Here is an 11,472-nt window from a genome sequence, read left to right on the forward strand (position 1 = left end):
TCCACCGGCTTGGGCCGCTCCACCGGCTCCACCTAGGCAGTGCCCTCGAGCCGGACAGCGCTTTCAGCCGCCTCCAGCGCCATCCCAACCGCCACCCAACCCATACCCAATCCCCCTTCGAACCCCCCGGCCAACTCATCCCCAACCATGGTCGTCTCCCTCCAAGACACCCTCGAGCAGCTCCGCTCCGAAAGGGTAAAGGACCGCCAGAATGCACTCGCAAACCTCGATCAGATCTTCGCCGACCCAGCCAACGTCGCAAACCTCGATCCGCGCGGCGACGGAAAGCCCTGGCTAAAGACCTTCCAGTCCCTCTTTGCCTGCGTCGTCATCGAAAGGGCCACCTGCCTCAAAAAGGGCTCCATCGCCAGCGCCCAGCCCATCGCCCTCTCGCGCCTCCGCGACGCCGCATACGCCCTTCGCCAGCTCGTCGAGCGCTCCGTACGCCATCTCAACCGCAGGGCCATCAAGGCCATCCTCTCGCACATCGTGCAGATGTTTGTCCACAACGGCGCCGTCTTCCAGCCCGTCTCCATGTCCTACCTAAAGGCCCTCTCGACCATCCTCCAGTTCCCACCCCACGTCGACCACCTCGAGGTCGACGAGTGGTCCATGGTCGCACAGCTATGCTCCAACGTCGTCCTCGGCGACGACCCCGACACGCCCCTCGCCCAGCACACGCCCCCCGCCCAGCCCACTAACCGCCCGCTCGGCCTCGAAGACGTCGAGCACATGGTCTGCCTCCACCACCTCGTCGCGTCGCCCACCGCACCTTTGCGCGGCGACGACAGCTGCGGCCTCAGCCTCTTGGACCGCTACGCCGCCTTCCTCGAACGCCACCCGGTCGAGACCTCGAGCCACCTGCCCGCCCTCGCCGGACTCAACAGGCTGCTCAGGGAGCTCGAGCTCAACGAGGCCCTAGACGTCATCCGCTTCTCGAGCCGCGCATCCAGGACCCTCTTGGCGCTCTGGCACACCAAGAATCGCCAGCTCAAGGAGCAGCTCGTCATCTGCTGGCGCATCCTCGTTCCCGTCGTGTCGAGCTGCCTGAGCCCCACCTATGAATGCCCCGCGGCCGAGAAGGCCACGCTGCCTGCAGTCCAAGACGATGCCCGCATGACGCTCGTCGACCTGCACCGCTCCATTCTCCGCGAGCACGAGAGTCGATCCGGGTCGCGGCCCATCACGTTGACCAGCCTCAGGCTCAAACCTTCGGAACCTGCCGATCGACGAAGGCCCTACGAGCTCCTCACGCTGCGACAGGGTGCTGCCTTCTCCGAGTCGGATGCCCTGGCGTGGGCCATCCTCGAGCTCAACGCGACCGCCTTGATCGGGCTGCTGCCGCCGCCTCCGGAACAGCTGCAGCTGCAGCTTCGGCGAAGCGCCGCGACCCAGGACCCAAGCTCGCGCGAGCCCTCGGTGGTGCACGACACGGACGAGTTGCCTCCGACGACGGCGACTCAGTCTCCGACCAAACGCAGACGGACCACGCCAGACGCCCCATCTTCGACAAAGAGGCGACGAGCTGGGACCGGCGTGGTCCTGAGCAAGACCGGATCGGCCCTGATCGGCGCGCTCTTGAGCGACCTGAGGCGGTCGACGTCGCTGCGCACCGGAAGCAAGGGCCAAGATTCCCTGCTCTGGCAGCTGCAGCTCGTCCTCTTTGTCATCGACCGCTGGCCGGAGCTGGACGCGGCAGTCCGCAGAGGCCTGACCGAGACCGTCTTGGGCCTTGCCAGCAACGCGGACGCAGTGATCCAGTCCTGGGCATTTGTCTGCCTTGCCGAGGTTGCCCGGCACTGTCCTGCGGATCGACAGCCCGAAGAGAGCCACGATCAAGCATCGGACGACACCACCGTCGCCGCCGGCGTTGATGCCGCCTTGGCGCAGGCGTGGACGCTGGCCTGCCGACGCTTGCCATCGGCTCCCGTGACGCGTCCGGCCGCTCACCTGCTCTCGACGCTGCTTCGCTCGTCAAGGATGCCGGAAGCGACGGTGCTGGCGGACCTGCGCTCCATCCTCGCCGAGATCCACGCCCTTGGGCCTTCGGTGCTGTGCGACTCGAGCTCAGACTTTCTCGTGGCGGCTCTGGATCGGGCTAGCAGAGACGCGCAGCTCTTCTCGCTCAATCTCCGCCCAAAGGTGCTGGACTGGCTTCTGGTCATCTGGCGGACGGGCGTCGTGCTCGCCATGAGGCACGTGCCGCCGCGGAGCTCCGACCTCGAGTGGACGGATCTGCTTGCACTCCTCTCGGCCTGCGTCGACCACGCCGCCCCGGGCCTCGCCTACTCGGCGTTCAACGCGCACACCAGGCATACGGACCTCACGGCCAGCATCGCCGACGAAAAGGAGCTCGACAGCCTGCGCAACTTTCTGCTTTTCCAGAGGGTGCAGTCGGATCGACGCCCATCAGGCAGCACGACGTCGCCGTTGCCCGACGAGGCGAAGGTCACGCCTCCCGGGGACGCGTCGGGAGAATCGACACCGCAGCTGTCGCCGATGAACACCGAGCAGCGCCGCATCTGCAACGCCTTGGAGCGAGGCGTACTCTGCGCCAATGCGCTTCTGATGCCGTCGGGGGCCGATGCAGCAGCGTCGATGATGCCATCGGCTTCGAGCGAGAAGAGCTTGGCCAAGTCGCTCGAACCCGAGCAAGCAGCAACACTGCTCGACTTGGCGCTGCTTGCCCTTGCATTCCACGCGGTGCTTGCAGAGAGGCGCATCGCTGCACTGGGCGCGATGGCGAGCGCTGCCGCCAAGCTCCTCAACCACACCGTCAATCTCGTTCTGGGCCGGCACGACTGGACGCCGGCCGAGCGATTGTCGGTTCTGCAGGCGCTAGCCCCTCTTCTGCCGCTGCCTCTCGCCGATTCAGCGAGTCCGACGTCGAGCGACGTCCTCCTGGTGCAGCCCGGACCCAGGGCTGGAGTGCGTAACGCTGGATCGTCGAAAAAGCGGAGCGCGCAAATGCCAGCGCTGAGTGCTGCTGCAAAGCAGGCGCTCGCGACGGGCTTTTGGCGAACGCTGCTCTCGGCGCAGGGCCTGAAGCCTTTACTGGAATCTCTCTACAACTCGGTCCACCATGACCTCACCGATGGGACGGTCGACGCCTCGCAGCCGGCATCGCTGAACGCAAGCCTGAGCAGGGGCGAATCGAGCGGCGGCGATGTCCGCGCCACGATCGACGACGACGATAACGACGACGATTTTATCGGCACGGCGAGGATGGCGTCGCACGATACGTCTCGATCTCAACGCGAACAGGGGGCGGCCAAGGGCTACTCCCAGGACCTCATCGCGCTGTGCGTGGCCGCTCTGGTCCAGGCGCCGAAGCTGGCCGCGGGGAGCGATGAGCCGACCCAAGACGAGCGCCTGGTCAACCTCATGTTTGAAGGGTCCCTCGACTCGCTGGTGAAGCTCGGTCCCAGCCTGGTCGCGGCGGTGTCGAGCGGATGCCTCTGGCTGACGCTGCGCGACGTCATCGACCTGCTTGACCAGATCGGATCGGATCTGCTGACTTCCTACCACTTTGCGCGCGACCAGAGGGCGAGATGTCTGGCCATTGACCTGGTGTCCGCGACGATGCCGATGTGGCTTGGCGGCAAGCGCCTGACGACCGAGCTGCTCGACAAGCTGCGCAAGCTCTGCGTCTTCTTCACGGAGCAGGTCACCAAGCAAAAGTGGCGTTCCCCCTGGAAGACCCGCCGCCGGGCCGCCGAGTTCATCGCAGACTATATCCAGGCGGACCCCCAGGAGCGCCTCTGGATCAACGACGACGAGGAGCTGATCAGCCGGTGCCCGCCGTCCGAGGCCGCGCTCCACCTCAACTGCGACGCCGACGTGCGCGTGCGGGCCTCGGGCGCGACGATCACCGCGGGCCTGTTTGACCACCTCGACCGCGACGACGACGGCTTCGCCGCCCTCTACGAGAAGCTCAAGGAGCGGCTGCCCCTCGACCATGCCAAGCGCGAAAACGTCGCCACACGCGTCCTCTGCCTCTCCAACGTGACAATCTCGAGCTCGTCGCTGCGCAACGTCTCGCTCTTTCACCTGCTCGAGATCTTTCTCGCCACCGGCTCGCTCGAGCCCACGCTGAGGCGCGCGTTTGAGGAGATTGCGGCGAGGCTTGGCTTTGCGGGTCCTCGGCAGCTCTTCAAGTGCTTTGCTGGGCAGATCACGTGGGGCATGGTGGGCAACTCGTACGACCCGCTCAAGGTGCCCTACAAGATCCTCGGCTTCCGCTCGCGCAAGGAGTGCATCGAGCAGACGTTCCGGGAGAGCGGGGCGATGCTGCTGGCCTCGGACCAAGGGTCCGGCAGGGACTACTTTGCCACCATGGCCCGGACGGCGCGGAAGACGGTCAAGGAGGGCATCCGCGAGTGCCTGCCCTTTCTGGCTGCCAGCGAGCTCGGTTTCGCAGCCGAGGAAGCGCAGGGTGCGCCGACAAGCTCCAGGGCAGCGCTGTGGGCGCGCGTCCTCGACACGATCAAGCAGTGGGATCCCGACGTAGGCGCAGACGTAGACGCGGCGCAGATGCTACAGCTGGTCACGTCCATCGCCGATCAGGTCGTGACCGCTCTTCTCGCCATGTTTTACGAGCCGGCATCGTCGACAGCGTTTCCGGAGAGCCTGCGGATCAAGGACGAAGCTACACACCGCAACCTCATCTTCATCGCGCCGACCATCGGGTCTCAGGATCGCCGCATCGCCGCGCACGAGCCCAATCGGCCCTTTTTCGCCGCGACGACGGTGCACGAGGCAATCCTCGTCCTCGCCGAGTCCGGCGTCGACCCCACCGGCACCGAGGTAGCCTATCACGTGCTGCGGCAGACGTTCTTCCGGATCGGCAACGCGCCTTTCGTCAACGACCAGCGACGCTATGTTCAGGCGGTCCAGCTGTACGTTGCCATGTGCGCCGAAGGAGTCAGCTCCAGTCCGCGGCTGTTGGACGTGCTGCTGCAGGGTATCGGCTTCCTGGTCGATCAGCCATCCGTCCACGAAGCGGCGCTCTCGCTGGCGAGCTGGGCCATCTCGGCGTGTGCCAAGCAGGACTGGCTTCAGGCGCGCGTGGCCTCGATCCTTACGGAGTTCGCGCGCACTGCGGCGTTCGGACCGGACGAGGGCCCGGCAGAAATCATGGACACCGCCCGGGCCACCAGCTCCACCTGCCGGTGGGCCGAGACGACCATCGCTGCGCTGCCGCCGGCATCGGAGGCTGTCCGGCTGGCGTTGCACATGTGGCCCAACGAGATCCCTCCGCAGCTCAAGTCGCTCGCGCCGGCCGATGCTAGACCTCGAGACATCGCTGCCGCCCTCCAGCGATGCCCCGATGTGCGCGTGACGGCGGCCGTGCTGAACCGGCTGCGCGTCAGCCTCAAGGCAGCCTCGGCCGAGGAGCGGCAGGCATTTGCGCGGTCGACGGTCTGGCTGCTCTTTGAGCGCCTCCGGTTGGACGAGCTTCAAGGCCAGCGGATTGATGAGCTTGCCCAGATGGGGCAGGCGCTTTCGGAGATGCTCAACATCTGCGAGGGCCGCCTCCAGACACCAGGCCTCGGCGCGATGCAGAGCCTGCCATCGTCCGAAGTGCACGCCGCTCTCGAGTCGACGATGTCGCTCAAGAATCCGAGCCGGGCATTGCAGGCCGTCACGATCTTCATCGTCCTCCAGCACCTCCGAGGCCGAAGCATCACGCCGGCGGAGCAAGCCTACGTCGCCCTGCGCGGCATCCTCTCGCTCGCCAAGACGTTGACGGCCGCGCTGCCCAAGTGGCCCAACCAGGCTTACGAAGAGCTCACGTTCCTCGCCGCATTCGAGGCGCCCGAACCTTCGGCGCCGACACGGTCGGCAAGGGAGCTGGAGGATCCCACCCTCGTAGCCTCGGCCACGGCGTTCGAGGTCTGGATCCGCAAGATCACTGGCATCATCAGCCACATGCTGATCAAGTCGTCGACGAGCACGTTCTTTCACCACATCCAGGGCCTCGTCGAGGGCGAAGCCGAGATTGCGAGCCGGGTGCTGCCCGTTCTGCTGCAGCTCTGCACCGCCGACGAGTCGTGCGAGGGCGGCGACGAGGTGATCCGCCACCTCGACGCCTCCAGAGAGGCGATTGCACGCCACTTCCGCGAGGTCCTGACGAGCGATGGCTCCGATCCACGCGCCTGGTCCGCCATCATCGAGGGCCTGCTGCATGTTCGTAGATGGAGTGTTCTCGAGAGCGACCCGACCTCCTCGGATCTGTGGTTCGACATCGACTTTCTCCTCCTTGCCCGCCGCGGCCTGGACTGCAAGATGTACACGGCGGCGTTGCTCTTCGTCGAGCTCTACTTTGAGCACTCGACCGACGCCAGCGACGCCGAGGCCAAACAGGGCGCCATCTCGTCGCTTCTCTACGACGCCTACAGCAACGTCGAGGACCCGGACGGCTTCTACGGCGTCGTCAACGCCGATATCCAAGAGTCGCTCACTCGTCGGCTCCATCACGAAGGCGAGTGGCATCGCGCCCTGCAGCTGCACGCCGCCGCATACGAGGCGTCGGCCACCCTGCTCAAGTCCGCCGGCAAGGGGATCGGCCAGCTGGTCGCCAAAGACTTCCACATGCTTGGCTTCAACCGCTTGGCCTCGATGCTGCAAGGCCCCGCCACTCCGGCCTCAAGCGCGCCGGTCCTCGGCGCCGCGGGCCCGCAGTACGGCGGATTCCAGTACGACATGGCGTGGAGGATGGGCTCCTGGGACCTCCCATGCAGCGACCCTTATGTCGCAGGCACTAGCCGCGGCACGTACGCTGCACTGAAGGCGCTTCACCGCGACCGCTCGGGCGCATCGATTGATCGAGCAGTGGCCGGAGGATTCGCACGGGAGCTAGAGGGGCTCGCCGGCGCCAAGCCGGAGGCGATCAACGATGTCCGGAAGGTCCAGCTCGATCTCTTGAGCCTCCACGAGGTGCGGGAGTGGCGTCAGCTTGCCTCGCAACTCGGCGCAGAGGAGGCTGTCGCCCACTTGACCGCCTTTTGGGCCGAGCCCCGGCCGACATTCCACATCGAGTGCCACGAGCGGGTGCTGTCGGTGCGTCAGTCGATCCTGCAGGCCGAGCGGACCCGTGGACAGCTCCACGAGATCGGCAATCTGCTCTCCCCTGCTGCCGAGGAATCGATGAGGCTCGAGAGGTCGATGATGATCTGCCTCAGCGCTGCCGCACGCAAGCAGGGCCGAATCCAGGTCTCGATCAATGCCACCTCCGAGGCGCAGCGGCTTCAGGCGGCGCTGTCGGACAAATCGAACCTCACCGATGAGGAGTTTGCCTCGGTCCTCTGGGCGCAGGGCGAGCATGCGTTCGCGCTCGAGTCGCTCGGCGCCATCATCGAGGCCTTCCAGGTTGGCGAGAAGTCGGCAGTCCGCTCGAGGTACCGCAAGGCTGTGCTCATGGCGAGGCTGGTGAGTCTTTCCGCTCTGGTCATCGTCGATCCTGCACGTCGAATGCAGCGCTGACCGTTGACCATGGCCTGACGATGGCGATGGCGTTTAGGGCGAGTGGCGAGCCACGGCGCGATCGCAGCAGCCGCGGGCCATCGACACGACGCTGTTTAAGCCTGCGCTCGAGCTCATGGTCGCGCAGAGCAGCGGACACGCACAAAGCACCGAGGAGCAGGCCAAGGTGGCGTACAAATGGGCCAAATTCGCAGACGAGCAGTACCGCGGTGTCGACGCCGAAGAGATTGAGCGGCTCAAGGTGTACATCGACCGCCGCAAGGAGGAAATCCGCCAGAACCAGGTCGAGAGCGACCGGACGGTCTCGCGGAGCCTCAAGCAGCGGCTGATGCAGTTCCAGCGGCAGGCGGAGAAGATCCTGCGTCAGGACGAGAACCACCTCAAGGAGCTCGAGTCGGCGCGCACCCTCTTTCTGCAGAGGGCCATTGCCATGTACTCGCGCTCGCTCACCATGTCGGACCGCTATGACGATGCCGTCGGCCGCCTCACGTCGCTGTGGTTCGACAACGCGTTTGACGAAAACGCCAACCGCCCGCTCTCGGCGACGCTGCCGCAGATTCCCTCGCACAAGTTCATACCGCTCACGCACCAGCTCTCTGCGCGCCTCTCGACCGCCAAGGGATCCGCAGGCAAGGGCTTGTCGACGTTCCAGACCAACCTCTCGGATCTGGTGCTGCGCGTGTGCCGCGATCACCCTTTCCACACGCTGTACGCGCTCTTCGCGCTACTCAAGGCGGGCAAGGACGCCAAGGCCAGCGAGCGGCGCGACGTGTCGGCCTCGCAGGGCGCCGAGTCGTCGCAGCGACAGAGGTCGATGGCGGCCGAATCGATCTGGGTGCGTGTCCGGACGACGGACCGGCTCCGGCGGCGCCTGCAGGTTTTCGACGAAGTCTGCCAGGCCTATGTCGAGTGGGCCGAAGTCAACCTTGCCCAGCAGTTCAGCCGGTACTTTACGCCCAACGGCGCGATCAAGCGCGGTCCGCTCCGCATGCCGCCCGCCTCGGAGCTCAGGCTGGTCCGGCTGCGCGACGTCGATGTGCCTGTGGCGACGGCCGAGGTGCCCATCGACCGGTCGTGCGAGTACCGCGACATTGTCTCGATTGTGCGTTACAGCGAGACGTTCACCACGGCCGGCGGCATCCACCTCCCCAAGATCAACGAGTGCATCGGCAGCGACGGCAAGCGGTACAAGCAGCTGGTGAGTGGTGCGCCTGTTGGTAGTGGAGCCGGGCCTGGTCGCCTGCTGGCCTGATGATGATGCCAATCTCATGCTCGTGCCCCCCTGTCTGATTCGCGCGCATCTTCCTACACCTGCATCGGCCCGCCTACTCCGCCAGTTTAAGCGCGACGACGATCTGCGGCAGGACGCCGTCATGCAGCAGGTGTTCCGGCTGGTCAACGGCCTGCTGGATCGCGACCGCAAGGCCAGCCAGCGGCGCCTGACGGTCCGCACGTACGCCGTGATCCCGCTCGGCCCGCAGTGTGGGCTGCTCGAATTCGTCACCAACACGGTGCCCATCGGCGAGGTGCTGATCCGAATGCACGGCCAGTACGGGCCCAAGGACATGTCGCCGATGGAGGCGCGGACGCGGATCCGCGAGGCCCAGGGCTTGACGGCGAGCCAGAAGCTCGAAGTGTTCCTCGACGTGTGCGAGCGCATGCCGCCGGCGTTCCGCTTCTTTTTCACCGAGCGCCAAAAGGACCCGCCCAGTTGGTTCGCCATGCGCCTCAACTATACCCGGAGCGCGGCGACGACGTCGATCGTCGGCCACATCCTCGGACTCGGCGACCGCCACGTGTCCAACATCCTCCTCGACAAGCAGAGCGGAGAGCTGGTCCACATCGACTTTGGCGTGGCCTTTGACCAGGTGAGATTGCAGAGGCGCGGGACGCCGCGGTCGAGACGGGTGCAGTGTTGACACAGATTGCTCTTGCCCGCCCCCTTCCCCACCTCGCGCGCGCGCTTGTGGTCTACCCTTCTCGCCGACCGCCTGCTACCACGACGACAGGGCAAGCTGCTGCCGATTCCGGAGCTGGTGCCGTTCCGGCTGACGCGCGACCTGGTCGACGGCATGGGCCTCTCGGGCATCGAGGGGACGTACCGGCGGTGCTGCGAGGAGACGCTGCGGGTGCTGCGCGACGGCCGCGACGTGGTCAAGACGGTGCTCGAGGTGTTCAAGCACGATCCGCTGTTTGTATGGACGTCGAACCCGATCAAGGTGCTCAAGGCGCAGGGTGCTGCGGGCGGCGGCGGCGACGACGACGACGACGAGACAAACGGCGGTGGCGGGGATGAGAGCGCGGTGGGTATGGGAGCGCGAGGCCGCGGCAGGAGGAGCGACCACGGACGCGGTGCCGCGCCTAGCGTCGAGCCTACGCCGCCGCCGCCGCCTAATCCCTCTGCCACGTCGCTCATGACGATTGACACGGCGGAGCTGAGCGCCGACCGGGCCATTACGTCGGTCATGACCAAGCTCTCGTCGAGCCTGAGCGTCGAGTACACGGTCAACGAGCTCATCCAGCAGGCCATGGACGCCGGTAACCTCTCGGCCATCTTCCAAGGCTGGCAGGCTGCCCTGTAGGCCCAGGGAGATGGACCGGACAGCGGGACAGTCGGCACCGCGTCGTCGAGGGTGGCGGTATTTGGATGGAGAAGGAGGTGGATGAGAGATCGACGGACGATGCGTACCGACGGACCAGGCAGGGAATTGCAGAGCGCCACTTGGTGTTACCGCTTCCGATGATGCGAGCCGGGTGTGTGTCTGCGTGTCTCGGCGCCGTGTGTGTACACATCGAGCAGGTCCTGCACCTTGATCCGAGAGGCGAGGGTTGGCGATCGCCTGCGCGGCCGGATGAGACGCTGCAAGTGCAAGACGAGCCACGACCTCGCCTTGGCTGGCCGCACCCGAGTCTTTGACATCGTCTTGGCTTCGACGATCGTTCGGATCTGGCGTTGCAAGTTTCTGTGGCCTTCAGAGCAGCGGCAGGGTCCATCGCTTTGGTCAACGGGGACGATGGGGCATCGAGGCAGATAGTCGTGAGAACGGGTCGGCGGCTCGTTGTCGAGGAGCATCGCGGCGGCGGCGCGCGAAGGAAAATTTGGATGGAGCCAAGTTAACCCCTATCCACCGACCGATCGAGGAGATACGGTGGTGCGTGCATGCATGCCAACGGTCGCGCCTTGAGTCGAGTGGGCGAGCGTGGCTTGACGGAGAAGACTAGGGTAGGGCCGGGTAGGGTAGGGTAGACGAGCAGCCTACCGAACGAGTGGCAGGCCAGGCCAGGCTAGGCTAGGGGCCAGCTGGTCTCGCCGAGGCCGAGCGACGCACCGCCCAAGCCTGGTTGCCTGCCTACCTCGTATCGTCGAGCTCGAGCGACATGATTTGGAGAGGCCGTGCAGGGTGGCCGATGCAGCCACACTCGGACGGACGCTATCACGAGCCAACGCCACCAGGCCAACAAGGGCAGCCATCGTTCTGCAGCGCACCGTACCGTACCTTTTTTTCCAGGCCGGCTGGCTTCGCTGCGTCAAGCACGCCCTCGACCTGCAGCAGTCGAGCACCGCCACACCGACGGCCAAGCAAGGGCCTACAGCGACGTGCTGCCCAGCCAGCCAGCCAGCCAACAGGTATCACGCACCGCCAGGCTGTACGGCTGGCCTCTCGGCATGCAGGCACTCAAGCGTTTGGCGGGCGCACAGTCGAGCCCCTTGCTGGCTGCATCACCACCACCACCACCACCACCACCACCACCGCCGCCATCAATACCACCACCGACCATCGACGTCGAATCGTCCCACACCTCACCCTACTACCACCCCCCTGGAAACTCGCTGCAAAGCGCTGCACCGCGCTGCACCCTTGCTTGCTTGCTGCTTGCTTGTTTCTGTACCGCCGCTGCTCTGACAGCGACAGCAGCTCAGGCAGGGTATGCACTGCTCTGTCCGATGCCGGGTCGGGTTGTCACGTCGGGTACGGATGTCTAGGC

General features: G+C 65.7%; 1 protein-coding gene across 1 annotated transcript; it reads left to right on the forward strand.

The window, feature by feature from the left end:
* Window positions 1-147: 147 nt before the first annotated feature.
* Window positions 148-10,067, forward strand: PFL1_06708 (uncharacterized protein; the record flags this gene model as incomplete). Its single annotated transcript, XM_007884254.1, has 4 exons — window positions 148-7,431; window positions 7,523-8,683; window positions 8,823-9,353; window positions 9,495-10,067. The coding sequence occupies 4 exons, from the start codon at window positions 148-150 to the stop codon at window positions 10,065-10,067; spliced, it is 9,549 nt and encodes a 3,182-aa protein (XP_007882445.1).
* Window positions 10,068-11,472: the final 1,405 nt, after the last annotated feature.

Source organism: Pseudozyma flocculosa (assembly GCF_000417875.1).
Source record: "Pseudozyma flocculosa PF-1 unplaced genomic scaffold scaffold00029, whole genome shotgun sequence".
Taxonomy (NCBI): Eukaryota; Fungi; Basidiomycota; class Ustilaginomycetes; order Ustilaginales; family Ustilaginaceae; genus Pseudozyma; species Pseudozyma flocculosa.